This window comes from Gallinula chloropus (genome assembly GCF_964237585.1).
Source record: "Gallinula chloropus genome assembly, chromosome: 3".
Classification (NCBI taxonomy): Eukaryota; Metazoa; Chordata; class Aves; order Gruiformes; family Rallidae; genus Gallinula; species Gallinula chloropus.
Window position 1 is genome coordinate 31,361,970 of NC_140087.1, and position 19,829 is coordinate 31,381,798.

At 41.3% G+C, this 19,829-nt stretch overlaps 1 protein-coding gene across 2 annotated transcripts in view; it reads right to left on the reverse strand.

Moving 5' to 3' along the window:
* PLEKHG1 (pleckstrin homology and RhoGEF domain containing G1) overlaps window positions 1-19,829 on the reverse strand; it is a gene marked incomplete at its 3' end in the record, with an annotated part of 50,265 nt that overhangs the window by 1,518 nt on the left and 28,918 nt on the right. Inside the window, exons 4-16 of one of the 2 annotated variants that reach the window (XM_084261646.1) lie at window positions 16,190-16,236; window positions 15,580-15,730; window positions 14,456-14,587; window positions 11,889-12,071; window positions 11,705-11,800; window positions 11,501-11,587; window positions 8,941-8,974; window positions 7,685-7,780; window positions 6,214-6,252; window positions 5,750-5,772; window positions 4,704-4,922; window positions 3,048-3,152; window positions 548-2,222 (exon numbers count right to left, since the gene is read on the reverse strand). In XM_084261646.1, the coding sequence (XP_084117772.1) occupies window positions 548-2,222; window positions 3,048-3,152; window positions 4,704-4,922; window positions 5,750-5,772; window positions 6,214-6,252; window positions 7,685-7,780; window positions 8,941-8,974; window positions 11,501-11,587; window positions 11,705-11,800; window positions 11,889-12,071; window positions 14,456-14,587; window positions 15,580-15,730; window positions 16,190-16,236 (2,887 nt within the window). Of the gene's footprint in view, window positions 1-547; window positions 2,223-3,047; window positions 3,162-4,703; window positions 4,923-5,749; window positions 5,773-6,213; window positions 6,253-7,684; window positions 7,781-8,940; window positions 8,975-11,500; window positions 11,588-11,704; window positions 11,801-11,888; window positions 12,072-14,455; window positions 14,588-15,579; window positions 15,731-16,189; window positions 16,237-19,829 lie in introns of both variants that reach the window. The other variant, XM_084261645.1, reaches the window with a different exon arrangement.

A 19,829-nucleotide genomic window follows, 5' to 3' on the forward strand; every position in this document is an offset into this window, starting at 1 on the left:
TTTGTTTCAGTGGACTGCAGACAAAAACAGTTCCAAAGCTGTTGCATGCCCAAGACTTTGTACATTCATTAGAAAGAGCAAGACCACCAGCTCTTTCTTATCTGCCCCCATTTGTTATGCTTGTAAGTATGATGTGGATGGTACCTCAGTAAACCTACATGGCTTGTTAAAAGGTGGACATACCTGGAAAAGACACCTTTGTAGTCAAGATCACATTATTAAAGGAAATGACTGCTCTTCTGTAACGAGGCCAATAGTGCTTCAGGCATAATTTCTATTTCTAGCCTAAGCTAAACTGGACTTTCCTGACACTACCCCTACTATTTATCTCAAATTCTATCAAATAACAACAAGAATTTATTGCGTTTTAAAGGACTACTCACTGTAGAAGCAGTCATAGAAAACTCATTTCACTGTTGACACAGAAAACACAATCCCAAGTCTCAACTTACAAGGTAGGAAAAACTCATAATGTTCCAATTCAGTACACAAATTTCACTGAAAGTTATTGAAGAAATAGATCTGTATAGAAACATTTTTCACATACCAATAGCAGGACCACCTTGTTTCTTCTCCTCCAGAATGGCAGCAAGATCTTTGTGTTTCAGTTTTTGTTGTCTGCTAGCTGGCTGCTCCTGCTCTGGACTTTTAACTTTCAAAAGCTGGTTAGCCTTCTTAATTTTTTGACTGTACTGCCTTGCCATCATAAAAACTCTGTTCTTTGTTTTATCCACAACAGCCAAATCATTTTCCATGTCCTCTGTATGCGCACTGGACAGGACACTGTTGGCAGATTCATATGGGCTATCTACAAAAGGCATCTCACTGGGGAAGGAAGATCTGTTCAGACTCATGAAGGAGTTCTCCTTGCATGGTGTAGTGTCTTCAAGCCTGAGATTAGCCTCGCTTAAGGTGGCAGCCCTGGGCTTCACAGCTTTAGGGCAAATAGGAGTTTCTGGCAGAGAGAGAGTAGACAGTGAGTACTCTACATCTTTACTCAGTGCAGGTGTACTACCAGCATGCAACCTTTCCTGCATATCATCTTTGCAAACTGGAAAGGCTGCAAGGAGACGGTCTCTTGTCTTTTCCTCATTCTTCTTGATGTAGTTCTCCAGGTCATTCCAAATCTCATCTACTTCCTCCGAGAGTTTATCTGCTGCAGACTTATGGGAGAGTGAATCTGAGTTGGAGGAGCTGTCTACAAAGCTAAAGTAGTCATTGTCGACAGGAACATGGTGGTAAGGACCTTCATCTTCACTGAACTGAAGACTCTCTTCAGAAACAAATTGCCGTAGATTGTCACAACATGAAAAGTCTTTTTCCAGGCCCAGAAAGCTCCGCCTTTTAGAGCATTTTACGGGGCTGCATTTAAATTTCAATAGTGGTGTTTCTGGAAGCACTATGGTGTCATAGATGTTGTCTTCAACGATCCTGAGCTCATCCAAACTTGAAGCAGGTGCTTCTCTACCGAGTAGCATCTCATCCCGACTAGCACGAATGGAGGCCCTGTTTTGATTTGCCGTCCTCTTTTTGGAGGGTGAATCTAAGCTGCTTTTGTTTTCAGCCTCATAGAGAGAGTCTCTAGCAGATCTCTGGGGGCCACGGCCTGTCTCCTCCCTTCTGGTCAAACCCATCAGCTTTAAGTCTTCATAGCTTATATTATCATAAACATGTTCAATATCATCGATGGTCAGCTCCTCTGAAGATTCAGGATATGCATTCATACTGCTCACCTCTTCTCTCTTCACTTCCCTTCGAGAACTGCGCTCCCCGATTTTATACCTTGCGCTGCCTGGACACGTGTTACTTTCGCCAGCACTACTGGCCCGCCTGACGATTTTGTGACGAGTGGGGCTGGAAGTCTCGTTTTGATGCACTACCCCCAAGTGCCAGCTGCATGGACGCCCAGAACCTCCCCTCCTTTCTCCACTGACAGCTGAACTAGCATTGGATGTGGATGCGGATGGTACAAACATTTGATAATCGTCTTCGTCATCTTCATTCTCGTAAGGTGGACGCCGGCTGGGAAACAATGCCTGCCTGATCTGATGGTCAGTCCAGATGTTTCTGACAGAGGTACTTCCCCCCAGGATATTCATGATCAGCGAGTTGCTCTGGGGTGTGCTGAATTGCCTAGGTAGCTGTGGCTGTCTGGCGGCACAGGAAAATGGAAGATCAGTATTCAGTTGTGTAGATTCTTCATCTGAAGGGTCCTTTGAGCTCTGTGGAGATTGGAATAATACACATTAGTCTATCCCCTGCAATAATGCACCAATCCCCCCCACTCACAGCACTGTCACAGCACCAGTGGTCCCACAGCACAAGGCCGGGTGGACGTGGGCAAGGTGAGCAGCCTCCTTGCTAGAGAGCCAGGCAGCCAGGGTGGCAATGCCAGACTACTTTGCCTCCTAATCCTTACCACGGCGTCAGAGTTTACTCTTGACATTTAATAACATCCTACTTCAAATACAGGAGACTGGTTCATGCTAACGCATGAGTAATTAAAGGTAAATTTGTTTGGCAGGGTTTAGATCGAATCTTTTATGCTAACTCTGCAGTTTCACAACGGGATTAAGCTAATCTGACTCTGGGCTTGTGCCAAAAATTTTGCTCTCTCCCTATCCCCTTCCTTATAACCCCAGCAGAAAAGTACATTTTGGTCTCTAGCACATGCCACTGAAATTTCATTGTCTTTTTGGAGTAACTTTTCATTCACATCAGCTAACAGATCTAATTTAAAGCCAGGCCATAATTCCTGCTAATGCTGACATGAAGGATGTTGTTGATATGCCTGGCTAGAGGTTGGCCAAGAGAGAAAAAGATAATTCCTTTTGTCTTAAATGAATGCTGATTGGTTTGGCTGGTTGGGTTTTTTCCCCCCTAACCCCAAAATAAGTTTTTCATCATATGGGTGACTATTTCAACAATATGAATATTAACACCTAACATAAACAGAAGATGACTTATCTATCTGGGAAAACCAGAGATTTCTTTGGCATGTCTATGATGCATAGCAAACCGGAAGCGGAAGAAGAGTATCTCCATACCTGCGTTTCACACTTGAGATTAACACTTCGCCTTTTTTCCACATTTTCAGCAGCTTGACTGTTAAGTCTTTTCCTTCCCCCTTTTGATTTCTGCAGTGAATTTTGCTGCACCCCCTGTAATTTGAAAGAGCAAGGGAGGTATGATAAAAATCTACAGTTCTTTGTACAACCTTGTTCAGAAGAATTCTAGCAGCTACAACAGGCCAGGTAGCCACACCAGGAGGACAAAAGGCTCATGGGTGGTCAGAGCACTGTCACAGGAATGATTCGGACCAAAAAAACTTTCTTTGTAACAACCAATTCAACGAAATCAATCCATAGAGCTTGTAAAATGGGGTTGAAAGCAGAATCTGTGTATAAAAATATAGATGTAAAAGAATACGTGGAAACTGGATGAGGGAAAGGGCTCTATTTCACAGCCATAGTTATAACAGAAAGTGGCGGTCACACAAAAATTCAATTTTTAAAGGTTTTTGTTTGTTTTAAAATGGTGATGGAATAGTCTTGCTATCACTTCCAGCCTTAAAAACCAGGAAAACAGCTCTAAGCTAAAAATAAGCAGTCATCCAACTTTCCAGAAAAAAACCCCAACCAAAACCAAAAAGAAGACCAGAATGGTACACATTGAACAGTGTCCAAATGAACTCAGAGTGAAGGGCATGCATGGTGGGAACGGGAGGAATCTGAGAAGGTATTGTTGCTACTCTTGGGATTAAACAGTAAGCAACTGTTATACATATGTATAGTGGTATTCTTTAGCATTTACTCATTGTTTTGTACTTACTCATGTCAGGAAAAGGGAGAATTGCAAAACACTGCACTACACTGATATGAGATGCTATTTTATCAGAGATTTACAAAGCAAATACTGTGATTTCAAAGAGGAAACACGCAGTAAGCTTCAATAATAATAGGTTTTGGAAAATTCACAAAATGAATGGACCACACAAAGATAAGACCTCACATCAACCATGTCAAACGAACTGAAAATCTACATTAACACAATCACATTTCAAAGCAAGGGTTTCTGTCTTTCATAAGTCTCATGTAAATGTGGAATCAAGCAGAGTGGGAGAAACTACCACCTGTCAAATGCCTATGCAATAGTAAGAGAAAAAGAATCTCACTGTCAAGAACCCTACTCACACAACATCTCATATTAAAGTTCACATGTTCCTATCTACTGCCAGCAGCTTGAAGGTCAAGAAACACCACATCACTTGTGGCAGTGCCTGAATCTTAACTTGAATATTCAAGTCCCTGCTACAGATACCTGAAGATGCTGTCTGCATGTGGCCTAAGAAAAGGCTTCTGTCCTGGCATCAGCTGGAGAAGCAAGGAAAGGTCAGTTGTGCACAACTGACAGGAACAATAGCTTGCTGTTAAAACTAGGCTTGATGACTGTAAATGGCTAAGCAAAATCTCTTTCAGGCAGTGGGGATTTAAATGTATGTAAGGGGTTAATTTTACATCTTCTCTGTTAAAATGCAAGTGTGTTGCGTGATATCTAAATAAACATAAAAATATTTCTAAGGGGGAAAAGTTACAAACACTTGTAACACATTCCTGCCTCCTTGCAGTTTTACAGATAACTTCAATCCCTCTTCCATCATCCTCAGGAAAAAGTATTCCCCCCTCTCCCCACCTTTTTCCTACCTGTTCAGACTCCTCTTCATCATCAGCATCAATCTGCTCCGTAGCAGAAGTCTGGAGATTTTCGTCCTGATCGCTGCTGTATGCTGGCTCAATGGACTCTTGAAATTGGCTCTCCAGACCACTGGGTTCCAAGGAAACCTTTTTCCTAGAATTCAGCAGAGCTTCATTTGATCCTAATTTGGTGGCTTGAGTTATTAGAGCTCCTTCAATATTGATCCGCTTTAAAAAGAGAACAACAAAAAAAACCCCAAAATCACAAAACTTTGTTTACAGATTTAGAGATAGTAACACACTGTTTTACATCAGACTTATAGGATATGGTTAAGCTATGTTCAGTTAGCTGAAATGATATTTATAAAGAAGTAAACCAATCATTATTTTTCCACAAAATGTTTACAACTGAAAAAAAGTTACAAAAAACCCCACTTGCATCATAGCTTCAGTGTTACGGCATCGCAGTGATGTCATACCTAAGGTACCCTGTTTATAAGCATTCCATACAACCCTACTTTAAATTCCGTCCCAATAAAAGCTTAGCCCCTAAAATTCAACATGACACTTTCAAATCACACTGGGAACTTCATTACAAATTCTTACAGAAAATATAAAAATTGGAAATGTTCATTTCTATCTGCTTACAGTGTATTGGTTCTATTTGGTCATCTATCATGATTTAAATGTATTAGACATATATCAGAATAAGCTGAAACTTTCCAGCCTTATTTAATACAAAGACATGCTCCATAGAATAAATGCTATCTTTATACACAGAACTTCTGCAATTAGAGTGGCATTTTTAATTACTCTATACTATTACACAATATAACTGATATACAGATCAGGGATTTTTCTTTCTTTGTTAGAAATTCCTCACATAGTTGTCTGTATTTCCATTGCTTTCATTTCAATAACCTTATCAGAGACACTGAACAACATTTGAGGTTTTGTTTCCATTCTTAAAATAAACACAACCAAGTTTGTACAGTAAATGCCATGCTCTAAGTCATCTGAATGTGATAAACCAAGAGACATAAGAAACGGCTTACCTTCTGCATATCCGGACTTATGTCTGAAAACAGAAATACATACTTCATCACAAATGAATAATCAAACCAGTGTCAGTCTGTGCCCATTTTACTAGGCATATATCCCAGTTGTGAATTCCCAATAGGAGGATTAAATACAACAGCAACTGAGCAAAGAGACTCCGATATCTCCAATAAGCATGAGACAGCTCGAACTGCACTTCAGGTCTGGACTTTGCAACACTGATATGATATGGGCAACTACTCACAATGGCCAGACTCTGTGTGTTCTGTTCCCAGTTGCTAGGGTGTTTACAGGACCAGAACCCAAATGTGCAAAACCAGATATTAAACACTAGCATTTTGTTTTCCTCGCACACTTCCTTCCCACAAGAAATGTGTTTAGGGAAAGTTACAGGAGATCCATCTTCACTTCACAAAGTACAGAAGCAGCGGGTCAATAAACAGTAGAAAAAGTAGCTTACCATTTGACTTCAAAACTTTATGGGCTCTAGATGAGGGTTCTGGAAAAGATAACAACATATTTAAGCATTTTGGTGTCCTAAAGAAATGTTATGGGCATCCTGATCAACTTTTTACAACACACAGCCCAAAACTCAAGCTTCTGTACTCATGCAGGGAAGCCAGGTTTTAATTTCTTAATCACCCAGTTTCCTCACAAAAAAAGCATTTGTTGAAGTGTCAAGCCTACAGCTGTTACCAAAATGCATACATGTTTCTTAATACAACAAAAGCTGCCATCCAAACCAGAGCTACATGTAAATTTTCATCTCATGTTAAGATTCCTGCTTTCAAAAGACTAGGTCATCTATGTTATTGCTCCAAGCTGCTAGAAGTAACCATATGGAAATATATGTGAAGTACCAACAGCTTAGCAGGACTTTAAAAGTCTAAGAAACTGAATGTTACATAGGGGGCCACTTGATTGGTACGTCGTATTACTCTTTTTACAGGTAAAGCAGCACCAACACAATCCCTCACCTCAGAAACACAGGAAGAGCAAGTGTAGGGTCTTGCATCTAGGGAAGAACATACCCAGGTACCAGTATAGGTTGGGGACTGGCCTGTTGGAGAGCACTGTAGGTGAGAGGGACCTGGGGGTCCTGGAAGACAGGCTAAGAACTAATGTCATCCTGGGGTGTATTAGAAGGGGTGTGGTTAGTAGGTCAAGAGAGGTCCTCCCCCTCTACTCTGCCCTGGTGAGACTGCCTCTGGAATACTTTGCCCAGTTCTGGGCCCCTCAGTTCAAGAAGGACATAGAACTCCTTGAAAGAGTCCAGCACAGGGCCATCAAGATGATTAAGGGAATGGAACACCTTCCTCTTAGCTTACAAACTCCAAATTGGAAAGGTCTTTAAGTAGATGAAGAAGTGACTGCAGTATGAAGTCACCCAAATACATACACATTTGTAATGGCTTCAAGAGGAAACTAACAGAAATTACAGTTGTATGTTTGATCTGACAAAAAAGCCTAACCAAAACAATGGAAAGTCAGCATAACCACCTCTCTAGTATGTTCAAGGCAGACATCACACTAAGTAGAGACTGTAATCATGTTTTGAAATAACAAGACTATCGCAATCAGGACGGAACCACTTCTGAGAGAGTAATTACTTGGGTTGGGGGGGAAGGTCAGATTTACATTATATGACTGTTTTTTCTGCATATGCATTCTTTTATCCACTAGGAAGTACAAACTTCTTTATGCATCCATCATTAGGAATGTATATGCATGAAATTAAATGCCAACAGTGGATAAAAAAACCTAATTCACACAATAAATGGTTAATAAGCTACTCCGCCCATATCTTAAGAGTTACTCTGCTGTTCAATCTTTCTGGAGTACAGGCTAAAGACCAATTCCAAGTGCCCTGCCTTGCCCAACCCTAAACAACTCTGCTTTCCCTATTGTCATCTTGGTAAGAGTTTATTCACCTGATTTCCTTCTCACTCTGTGAGCAGCACTGCCTTCTTTAGGCTGGTACGATGACTTCATTTCTCCCTCAGGGCTATAGTGGAAGCCTGGGTGATCTGTGGAACAAGCAGAAGCACAAGGAATAAGAGAGTGACGAGGGTGTCACTTCACAAGGGAAGCAGTGCCATCATTCCCTTTGTGACTGATAAAACAGCACTGAGGAGCTGTGGGGCTGTAGTGTACCTGTAGGGCACCTATGCCTTGCTCCAGATGGCTAACCCAGAAACATTCATGCACCATCATCATGGTTAACTCTTTGCCAGTTTCTCAGTCAGAGCCTTCCTGACCATTACAACTACGTGAGTACATAACAAGCCTGCTTTACTCCAAGACTTCATCTGTATTTACATCACAGGACTATTGTTCTCACACCCCTACACTGCTAGAGATCACTGGCAACATGAGGAACTAACAGAGCTTGCACCAGCAAAGGCAGCAGCAGAAGATGGAGCAGCAAAGACAGCACGGATGGGACTGCACTTGGAGTGCAGACAGGAGCATCCAGTGCTCTCTCTAGCCCTGGCTCCTGGGAGGCACACACAGGCAAATTCTTCAGAGCCAAGCAGAAGCCTGCTGGGTCCCAGCACAAGGTTTTCTTGGGGCTGTCCTGTGGGTGCTGTTGCTTTCTGCCATAGCCAGGAGAGCAGCTGCTGTCCTTAACTGGACTGCAGGGTGATGGAGGACACCTGGAGCAGCCGCCTGCGCTGCTGCTGCAGGGGTGCTGGGCTTCCTCATTTCTTCCCAGAAAGGCCAGGCACACTGCAGTAAGCAGCTGGCAGCTTCTATCACTGTCCTCCAGCTGCAGCTTTGCCACCACAAATAAGTCGTAACACTGCTACATACTTGAAGCTGCATTTGCTTATTACTAGCCCTTCTGTGTGCCCTAGCCAGAAGGACCTTATGCTACAAACCAGGAAATATTGTATGTTCAGTCAGCATGGAATAAGCAAAAGAGAGTGGCCAGAGTTAAAACAAAGTCTGCTCTGCCCCCTCCTTGCTCATCATGCGACAGAATTTGGTTGCAGGTCAGTCAGCCCAAGGCCTACAAACCTCCACAGGATCTGCACCCAAGTTTTGCTTTTTTCAGTATGATCACAACTCAAGGAACAAAAGCCCAGCGTTCTTCCATCTCAGATGAAATCCATCAGTTAAAGTCAAACCTCTGGAGATGGTTTTATTAATTTTTAAACCTTAAAATGAAAAAGAACCAACTTACGTATGGCATCCATTTCCAGAATTGCCTGCTTGGCCTGAAAGAGAAAAAACAACAAATAAAAAAGATAAACTAGAAGGACAAAGCACATTGCATGTTACAGAAAGCCACAAGTTTACATGTAAACAAAAGCAAGTTTAATTTTGGGACTAATAAATACGCTTAGCAGTGTTATTTTCTTTCTCTGTGTGCTGGACACATTATATGTGGGAAGAACAACTCAGCTGGGAGGAGCTTAGCAGAGCTTATCTTCAGGGCTTCACATAAACCACTGTTCCTCATTGCCACCAGAAACTCTGCCTTGCATGCCCACCTGCCCTCCCAGCAGCGCAAGGGGAGGTGTGCGTACCCACAGCACCACTGGTGAAAGGTACTTCTGGAGGATGTAGTGATGGGACATCTGACTGCAAAGACTACTGTGGCTTCAAAGACTGGAGTTATACTGTGCTGAGATCATGCTACACATTCTTGTGTCTCCTCCATGTAGCCACAAGCCTCTGGAGATCTTTCTACAAGTGCCATAACTTCAAGCTATTGATACGCCTCTCCATATTGCTGGGATGGACATTAAATTGGCCCTTGTACCTGGGAAACACAAGGGTTTTGTGCTTCACAGAACATTTCCTCCCTAAAAATCAAATAGTTTAACTCCTTAATTATTTTTCAATTCTGAAGTTGTTGGCATAGAAAACACTATCGACCTTGCTTCCTTTAAGTCTTACCTTGAGGAATTATCATCATAATTTGGTTTAAAGAAGATAGAATCAGGATAAAAAGATTGCTTAAAATGTGTCACAGTTTTATCAAGCATGTCAGCTGGCAAGAAAACCAAAAATAAAACATCCTACATAACCTGCTTGCACTTCTACAGCTGCAGTTCAGTAGTGTTCCACCAGATGTCACATGTGTACTATTAGTAAATAGTGCAAAATCTTCAGGGATGCCTCGCAACTGGCAACCAACAGTTTGTCCAAAAAACCAAAAACCCAACAAAAAACAAAAAAGGAAAAAAAAAAAGCGCAGACAACCTCCGAGATTTATTTAGTTAGATTTTTCCTTTCTCACGTGGAACTACTTCTTCAAGCAGAAATGGCATTATGTTTTTGTTTACACTTTTTTCCACAGATAAAAAAATTCCCAGTAAGAAGAAAATAAGTCTTGATACAAAGGCTGAGATCATGCTGTAGTATTTCTTTTTACAACCTAATAAACTGCAATGAGTATTTACACTGTAAGCATGGACACCAGCATTAACATTATGCCTTTGATAAACTCTGTCAACAAAAAGATAAGAGAAAAATTAGTAATAGAACAATTGCTAAGGCTTTTTTCTCCCATAAATCTCTTTTTGTTGAAAATGAGAGTTAGGACAACACTGTGTATGTCAGTCACAGGTAACATTTTTTAGTCATTACATCATAAAACTCAGCGAACAAAAAATCTCATTGATCAGTAAAACCAATACTGAAAAAAACCCCACAACCCAGCAGTAAAATTCAGTGGGAAAAACAAAAAAATTGAAAAAACCCTGCTTCCACACAAGTTCCACATGGCTGATGTGCCATGGCAAGAGTTAATTAGGGTTTATACCCCCTTGATGTTACACTGGGGAACATCACCTGGAGCTCTAAGACAGGATTTCATAAATAAAAGGATCAGGCTTCCCTACTCCTACACATTGCAACTATGAATATCACAGAACAGTTTGAGTTGGAATGGACCTCAAAGCCCATCTAGCTCCAACCCCCTGTCATGGGCAGGGACACCCTCCACCACAACAGGTTGCCCAAAGCCCCATCCAACCTAGTCTTGAACACTGCCAGGGAGGGGGCAGCCACAGCTGCTCTGGACAGCCTGTGCCAGGGCCTCACCACCCTCACAGGGAATAATTTCTTCCTAACAACTAATCTAAACCTCCCCTCTTTCAGTTTAAAGCCACTGCCCCTTGTCCTGTTACTACCTGCCCTTGTAAACAGTTCCTCTCCAGTTTTCTTGTAGGTAGATATGATATCAGGGCATAATTTTCTTTGGCATAAAGCTTGCTGGCTATCTCACTTAAAAGGGCTCAGGTGTCCCATCTAAGGATGCAGGGTTCAGCATGGGCATGTGTATTTGTAAAGTGGAACGTGCACTGGTAATGACTTCACTGCAGTGATATCGAAGCAAGACAGATTAAACCTAGCTTGGTAATGTGCACACGTGCTGCAGTCAGCGTTCCTCGGTGTTGTGCAGACAGGCAGTATCAAGCCATGGTATGCTCTTACAGTGGAGCTTACTGACATGGCATCTCTGTTACTCATGTCCTAGCGAGCCAATCCTAATGTGGACAGCAATGCTGTTAGCCCAGTTGAATTCTTCTGCTCCTGTAGCTGCTTTAAGTGGAACTTCCCTATTAATTGTGAGACACTTTTAAAGACATGAAAACACACCATGTTAATATCCTGGAGTCTAAACAAGCTAACAAGAGTGCTTGAAGTACAATGCACATACAGCAAGATGGTGGCTTTGGGGTTGTTTTTTTGTTGTTGTTAGTTTGTTGGGTTTCTTTAATTTTCAGTTTTACCTTGGCAGGAATTTTGGCAGGATGATTTTCTAGAATTAACCGCTTCAGGTGAAGAATCCAAAGGCGCTTGTCTTGCTGTGACTTTGCCTGATAAAAAGAAAATGGTAGCACCATGAGAAAATGCATTACTCTGCTACGCAGGCTCAGGAATAACATACGGTCATTAGTCAGGTGGCCCAGCAGGCAGGGAGACTTCTGTCATACCTGGACAGTATGCTGCATCTTGGGATTTTTGTAGTGGAAGACACTAAAGCTAAGTGGTTCCTTTGGTATTACTTCAACAAGCATGAGATTCCCACACTGTAACAAAGAGAGGCAACGATGTGAGTCACAGAGGAGTTTTGGGAGACCCAGAACCATCACATTACCAACCTTCTCTCTAACATACCAGTATATGAGCTTTGTACACAAACATCTCATCTCTCTTTTTCGTAATTAGCAGCAGCTTGTCGAAGAGGAACAACGTGCGCTCATTTTTGGCTCGCTGAATACGAAAAGTTCCTTCTAACACCAGCTCACCATAACTTGTGAGGTCTGGCCCTTTCCAGTTAGTGAGCAAACTCTGTATCTCCTGCAACAGATCAAAGAACAACCAACATTCACTTCAGAGATCTCACTTAAGAAAAAAGACTCACACAAAAACTGTTGGGACCGTTCTCACTCTCCTATATGAAGAAGAGCATCCAACAGCATGAAGTCACCGTAGATGGGTACTGAGGTTGGTAGGTTATGTGCAACATTGCAGTCAGGAGCTTGGAGGCCTATTCATTGCTAAGCACAGACTAAAACATGCCCTCCTGAGTACTGGTTACTTCTGTATGGATGCAGAGGAAAGCCCTGCACTCCTCAGGGCAGCCTGCGGTAAGAGAGCACAACCCCACGTCCCTGGGCTCACAGAAATGGAGAATGGTCTGTAGTTCAGTCATCAGTCTTCCTTGTGCCTGATGCCTTGTCCCTAACCAGTCTTTCTTAGCATTTGTTGTCCTGTGATTCCCCCCACTGGATGAATTCTAAAGGCATCTCTATGTCCTGCAGGGCCATCACCGAAGACACTTCTGTGAGGCATCCAGGTTGAAGAAATGTTTCTCAGAAGAACAGATGACTGGAAGTGATTTGGTCAACTGAGCATTTGAAGATGCCAAGATTTATTTGTATTTGTAATGATTTATATACCAACCATATATATTTCTCGCTTTCTTTATTACTAAGAAAAAAAAAGTCTGGAAAAACATTCACAAGACTACGGAGCTTAACTATGGCTCCTTTTGTTTACTTCAATCGCTTGGGTATTTTTCTCTCAGTAGCAACACCACAGCCCTTAGGAATGGTACAGGGAAGTTTAAGAGCAGACTAAACTTTAAGTAGGGAAATCTTTTAAAATGTCCATCAGCCTTTAAATCTGAAAGCATTAGCAAAGCAGAGACAGCTTTCCTCATCCTAGGCTGAGCTCTCTAGGACATTACACTTCAATACGGACAGCATCCAGCTAGAAAACATCTTCAGTACATTTGACACACAAATGCAACCTACAGAATTCACAGGAAGGAAACCCAAAAGCAGCACACTGTGGACTATACACAAGGTTGTTATAAAAAAGAACAACAAAGCAAGACATAACAAATGGGAAGGAGGAGGGGGAAAAAAACAAAGCTATTTTATCAGGGTCTCTAGGAACTTGTAAATAAGTTGGGGGTACAGAGAACATGTCCACCACTTTTGAGGGATACTGCACAGGAATTGCTGTCATAGTATTTGCAGCATTAGGAACAAATGGCAGCATGACAGCCCACAAAAGACCTATCCTTACAGCTCCAGAAGTGGATTTTACTTATTAAAAGAGTACGTATGAACACAAACATTCTCCACAACCCCACACATTTGCCAAATAAATTAATAAAATATCAAAGAACCAACAGCCTCTCTCACATATTTTCAAAAGCATTTAACCCTTTTTATTGTCATATATTACTGCTTATCATTACTCAGATTTCTAATAGACTGTTGGTAAGTCATCAGCAAGTATTTCCAGCAACGTCTGGCAAAAAGTTACACTGCCTCAGGTAAGACATTACCAAATGTAACCCTATTCTCCATACACAAACAACAGCAAAAACACCACCCACCACCCCGCCCCTCCTCCAAAAAAAAAAAAAAGGAAGGTAAATTAGTACCATTTATGTTAAAAAAAAAAGAAGGACAAAAAGTAACATGACACAGATCTCTGGAATGGTATTGAATGGTATAAACCTATCACTCCATTTTATAAACTAAAACATCCTCCCAGTTATCTTGAAGCAATATAAATGCTGATGATGAAAACGTAACGTAAAACTGTGATTCACTGGGAAGTTTGTAACAGAATGACCATTCTCTAAAATGTCAGTGAAATAGCTTGCTCTTGATGCCAAAAGTTACTCAGGGTGTAGCTTTTGTTTTCTTCTCAAAAATTCTTCATTTGAAGCAAAGTTAACCTTTTTCTAGGTATCGTATTTCTAGGTCTATACTTTTCACAAAGCAAAGGATAATGAGGCTTCAAAAGCCCAAGAGGAAAGTACTTAAATAAGAAGCAGCACAAGAAATGCCTCAAAACAAAATTAATCAACACAAAGGGAAGAAATCGGAAACCACGGGATTTTTGAACAAAGCCATGCCCTAGGGCTGTACAGCAGCGCTGTACAACTGAGGGAGAGGAAGAAAGAAAAGTTGTCTTAAGTTCCATATTCCTGCAAAAAACTTGCTTTACAGGATGCTGCTTGCAGGGCAGAGATGTCTGAGATTTTCCTGCAGCAGCCATGACCACGGTCTCTAAGATCAAACAGCCACAGGCATATTCATCAGGAGTCTAAATTATGACTGACAAAGATTAAAAGAAAAGATAAACTAAAGAAACGTTAATGGCATATATATATTGACAAAACCAGCTCACAGACACCCATAAAATCTCTGGGAACTCACTTGGAGCCTGATGGCATGTTCATGCTTCCTCTTCATGTCATTTATATGCCACGCCACTCTCTGCATTGTATCTATGGCATCCAGCACCACATCGTAGCCCTCAGTGTCCTTGTCAAGGTGGTTTTCTATTTCCTAAGAAATACGAAAAAAAGCCCTGTTATTTCTAAAATTAATTTTCCCAGCCAGACACACTGCTATGGTTTTTTTATCAGTACTATTCAGCCTCCACATTGCAATCACCCAAATGCAACGTTCCCGCCTTTGTTACTATTGCATGTAGTTATCAATTTGATTAACACAAGATGACTAACAAAGCCAGGCCTTCATGGTCAGTTTAGCAGCGACTATACTTGCAGCAGCAGCTGATGTGAACAGAGAGGCACAGAAAGAAAGCGCAGCACGCTGACAGGAGACCTTTTCAGACAGCGTTTAATGGCTTTCTTAAAACGCAGAATGTATCTACACACTTACAAAACCCCGATGGAATTACACTAGGCATTACTTTGCAGTTGGAAAGCAGAAAAACACCAGACATTTTAAATAAGGATCAGTGTCTTTGCACTTCACTAAAACATGACTCTCTAATAGAAAACATATGTGGAAAACATTAACAATAAAGCAGGAATTTCCAAAACTTGCTTAACTCAATTCACTGAACATGGAAAGAGTTCCCGCTTCCTCAGTCATTCCTCTCCACAAAATTCTTACCAATCAGGGTGTTTATACATATTTAATCCTTCTTTCAACCACCCCCAGCATTGCAACATGTGGAAAAATGCTGGCTTTCATTGGAACAATAAATTTGTGTATAAAAGTGTTTGATTATGACAATAATCTTCCAAATAACTTCAGTATTACAGACCAGTTTAAAAAAAAAAGCCAATAATTTGGATGCAGACTGATTCATTACATCTAAAGCAATTACCATAAATTCTCCTCTCTAAATATACACATATGCTGTGAAATGACGAAGAACCTCCATATGTAGAAATAAACAAAACCCAAAAAGAAAGAGCACAACATCCCCCCCCCACACACACTTCTAACCATCAATCCTCATACCAGAGGCAGGAACTTTGACGTGCAGCAGCTCTAAATGAAATGGATTTTTAATGGGTGCTTACGTGCAAAAGCAGGTGGTACTTAAGGATGCGCTGGACAGGTTTCAAAAGGTAGGAGCCCAGGGGCAGAGAATGATGCAGAGCCTCTTGTCGCTCTCTGAAGAACTTGGCCAGCATCTTGTTCCTCATGCACTCTGTCAACACAGCCACCGACCTGGAAACATCAATACACAGCTTTAAGGCACATTGTCTCAGTAAGTCTGTAGGTGAAGTCAAGAATTGTTTCTTTCTTTCCTTTGTAAAAGGGGGCAGCAGGATCCTAATCCTATCACTGCTGCTGGTTCTTGTTGTTTGTGTGTAGGTGGGTTTTTTTATATTATCTTTTGACATGCAACCAATCTCTTACTGGGTATCAAGTAATTGGAACAATGCAGAATAAGACCATCATTTTCTAAAAGGCAATAATAGCAATGAAGGACAAGAACAGTCAGAATAAGACTTCAGACGAGTATTTTTTTTTAATTTATTCTAAGTTAAGAAGAAAAGGTAAACTCCTTGATTCTCTCTCCAATCTTCAGGGCAGGAAAAACACAACTTTTTTCCCATAGACTGCAACTTGCATTACATAAACAGGTAAAGGGACATATAAAGAAAGGTAGCCCAGTATTCCTACCTTGGGTAGTTGGTACAGTATTGTGTATATATGTGGAAATCTTCACTCTGCACAGGGAGGAAATGTTTACATATATTCAGATTTTGTCAAATGAGCAGCTAACACATGTGCAAGATAGCAATTATGACATCAAGACAACACCTCCTACAGTTCCTAAACAATTAATTCACTGTGATAGTCCTAATGCTACCACAGACCTACTAACTGAATTTCACTTTTCCTGTATTGGAGGTTTTTTCCTTTACTTGAATGGCAACACCAAGAAACTGCACAGATATAAAGCAAGCAGCTCTGCCACACAGCCTCCACGGCACTTTATGTCAATCTATACATCTCAAAAAAACCCAAACCCAAACAGATAAACAACACCCCCAAACCCAAGCAAACACAAAACATATCGACACACCCCTCCCCTTCAAACAACTGGCTTGCCTACACTTAGTTTTGTGTGTGCTAAAGCACACACCTGCTTAGTCAGAGAAGTAAGATTCACAGGTTATATTCAGTGTGCAGTTTTCAAACAACTATAAATACTTTCACATTTGAGCACAGCCTAAGCGTGAAAATTAGAAGCCACAAAAGTGATTTTTATTTTTTTCCCAAAGTAAATTATGACTCTGTGAAAGCAGAGAGTTATTACCCAAACAAGTCGTAACTAGATTTAGGTGGGTTTATGCATTTGCCTGTGACAGCGAAATTACCCACACTTAATGCTGACAAGCTTCTTGGAGCAAAAGCTTGAGTTTCATTTCTTTCCTCCTTGGCCTAAGATTTTTTTCGTAATCATCATAATTTAAGTCTATGCAAGAACAGGTTTCCCGAAACTGTACTTTAAATTCCCACGTACTTTAAAATCACATCTGCCTATCAACTTCTGTCCCAAATAGCATTCCACTTCTGCAGCTTGCTGAAGCCCTAAAGACCAAGAAAGCTCTGCAGAACTGTAAAGTACTCCTAAAATGAATTACTTTTTCTTTCCTGAGCACTAGACTGATAAAAAGCAATCCTCTGGTGGCAAACAAGGCCTCAGCTTCTACTCAAAGTATCTCCAGAACAGACTCTGGCATCCTGTAGCACAATAGCTGTGCTCTGTGAGGGGTAGTCGCTGGTGAATGGCAAGACCAAATATCTCCCTTCACAGAAGGCAATGGTGCTCTGAGGAGAAACAGCATTTGGGGAGAGGGCTGACACAGGCTTTGGCTTTTGTTTCTTATTGTTGGCGTTGGGTTTTTTTGGCTATTCATCTAAAAGAGATGCCTGAAGAGCACAGGCAGTACCTTTCCCCATTTCTAACAGCATTGCTCCCTTCCCCCCATCACAAGGGTAAAGCAGATGGTGCCATTCATTTTTCCCACGAGCAGTGATGTGTAAGGATGCTTTACAAAGTAAGGTACTACTCTGCCTGAGCACAAGTAACTAGTCCACTTCAGTATTTCTTACTGGATTTCAGTATCAGCTGTTCTGAAAAAACATCTCAGCCAAACTTCCAATAAATGTTTCTCTAGGGAACTGCCATCCCCATTTACACACAAGTGGGCTGTAGGCTTATTAAACTGCTCTTCACTTAGAAACCAATGAACCAACCAACCAGAGGTGGTCTTGATGCAAATACAGTTAAACTATTTACCCTGTTTTTTTCACATTTAGACTTATTTTGCTGTCTCAGCTAGTTTCTACGGTGGCTTGCATGCAGCCTGTGTACCTGCCCAAAGACAGAGAGCTTGTGTCAAACAGCCTGTCCATGTCCACACTTGGGACCTCCGGGAAAGGCTCCAAACCCTCTCCACTCATACCAAAGAATTAACAAACCTCAGAGCACCACACGCATTACACAGTGTAATTTTCTACGGCAATTAACTACTGAACTAGCTCGCACTTAATAAGTCAGGGTGCTTAAAAGAAGATTAGGATGAAATTCAGTGTGATAAAAATAGGTGATTTAGTTTATACATGCATATATTAATACAAGTGGCTTGTTTAGGGACTTTCAGTAGAAATTGCAATATATTTCTGCAACTACAATCACAGAATAATGCAATTAATAGAACTACTTCATAAGGTGAAGAGCATTTTGTGCCAATTTATTTTTATATGTATATATATAGTTCATAAATATAGTCACATGATTTTTCTGCTTTTCAAACAAAAAGGAAAGGAATATCTGTTGTGAGATCTTAACAAACGAAAGCTTGGTCTGTAAAACAAACAAGGCCAAACACTTCAGGGTTTCAGAGCGGGTGAGCGCACATTCCCCACAAAATCAAAAGCAACTACAAAATCCTCAGAAGATTTTTCACATTCTCTGTTTTATTTTGGGGGGATTGTTTGGGGGTTTTTTTGTTTGATTTGGTTTGGATTTTATACAAGATTAAAACTACTTTCAATAGGATTTTTGGTTTTAAAAGAATTTTAGTGTCGCTATTAAATGGAACAAACTCATATTAAAAAAAAAAAAAGAAAAAAGGTAGTTTCTCATGCCCTCAACACTTCTAAACACTTCTTGGGATCTGATTAATGTTTATAAATATCTGAAGTGTGGGAGACAAAGGGAAATAGCCAGCATCTTTTCAGTGGTCTGTGGGGACAGGACAAGGGGCAATGGTCTCACGTTGGAGCACAGGAAGTTCCGCACCAACATGCAGAAGAACTTTTTCACAGTGAGGGTGACAGAGCCCTGGGACAGGCTGCCCAGAGGGAGTGTGGAGTCTCCTTCTCTGGACATATTCAAGACCTGTCTAGATGCCTACCAGTGTAGGGAACTGGTAGGGAACACTCTAGGGAGCCTGCAGGGGGGTTGTACCCGATGATCTCTGGGGGTCCCTTCCACCCCCTACCATTCTGTGAACTGTGTGAAAAAACTCTCAAGAACAGTTTCACAATCATGAACAGACGTGACGCCAAATTTCATACTGACTTACATGTGTACTTGTTTCATTGCACCACAGCTCATTTCATCACACAAAATCATTTACTTTTGCTGAGAGCCTTCACTTTTACCCAGCTATGTGAGCACGATGCCAGGACAAAGTTAACAACATGTGTTTTGCCTCCAGAATGGGAAGCTGGCATGAATCAACATCATACAACTTGCCTAGGCACTCAGCAGGATTCATGTGAGCACATGCGGAGAATGGCCAAGAGAGGCACCTCTGAGAGAGGCTCTTCCTCAGCCTGAGGAGGCCACACTACTCAGGACAGTCATTCTCCCACTGCCTGTCTGGCTAATCAGCAGCTCTGCACAGTCCAAGAAGGGTCTTGGAGTTCACACACCCAGCTGGTCTTCTGTACTTCCCTGCAAGAGTACTGTCTTACTGGGAGCATTTCAGGGAAAAGTGGTGCAGGCTAAAGTCAGTGCTGTGGATTATGTTCAGAAGCAACAGGAGAAACAGGACTAAGATGGATTTTGTACGTTTCTATCAAAACTGTTGCACTGCAAGCAAAACGCCAGCTATGGTCATCAGTATTTCTTTGTACATTCCTAAGCTTCCTCAGCTTAAAAGTTGTTTTGTTCACCCCAACTGCCTCCAAAACAGATTAATCAATCTCTGCAGAAAGACTAGAACGGCTCTAGAGATCATTTTCATGTCTATAAATATTTAAAGGGTGAGTGTCAGGAGGATGGAGTGATGTCCAGTGACAA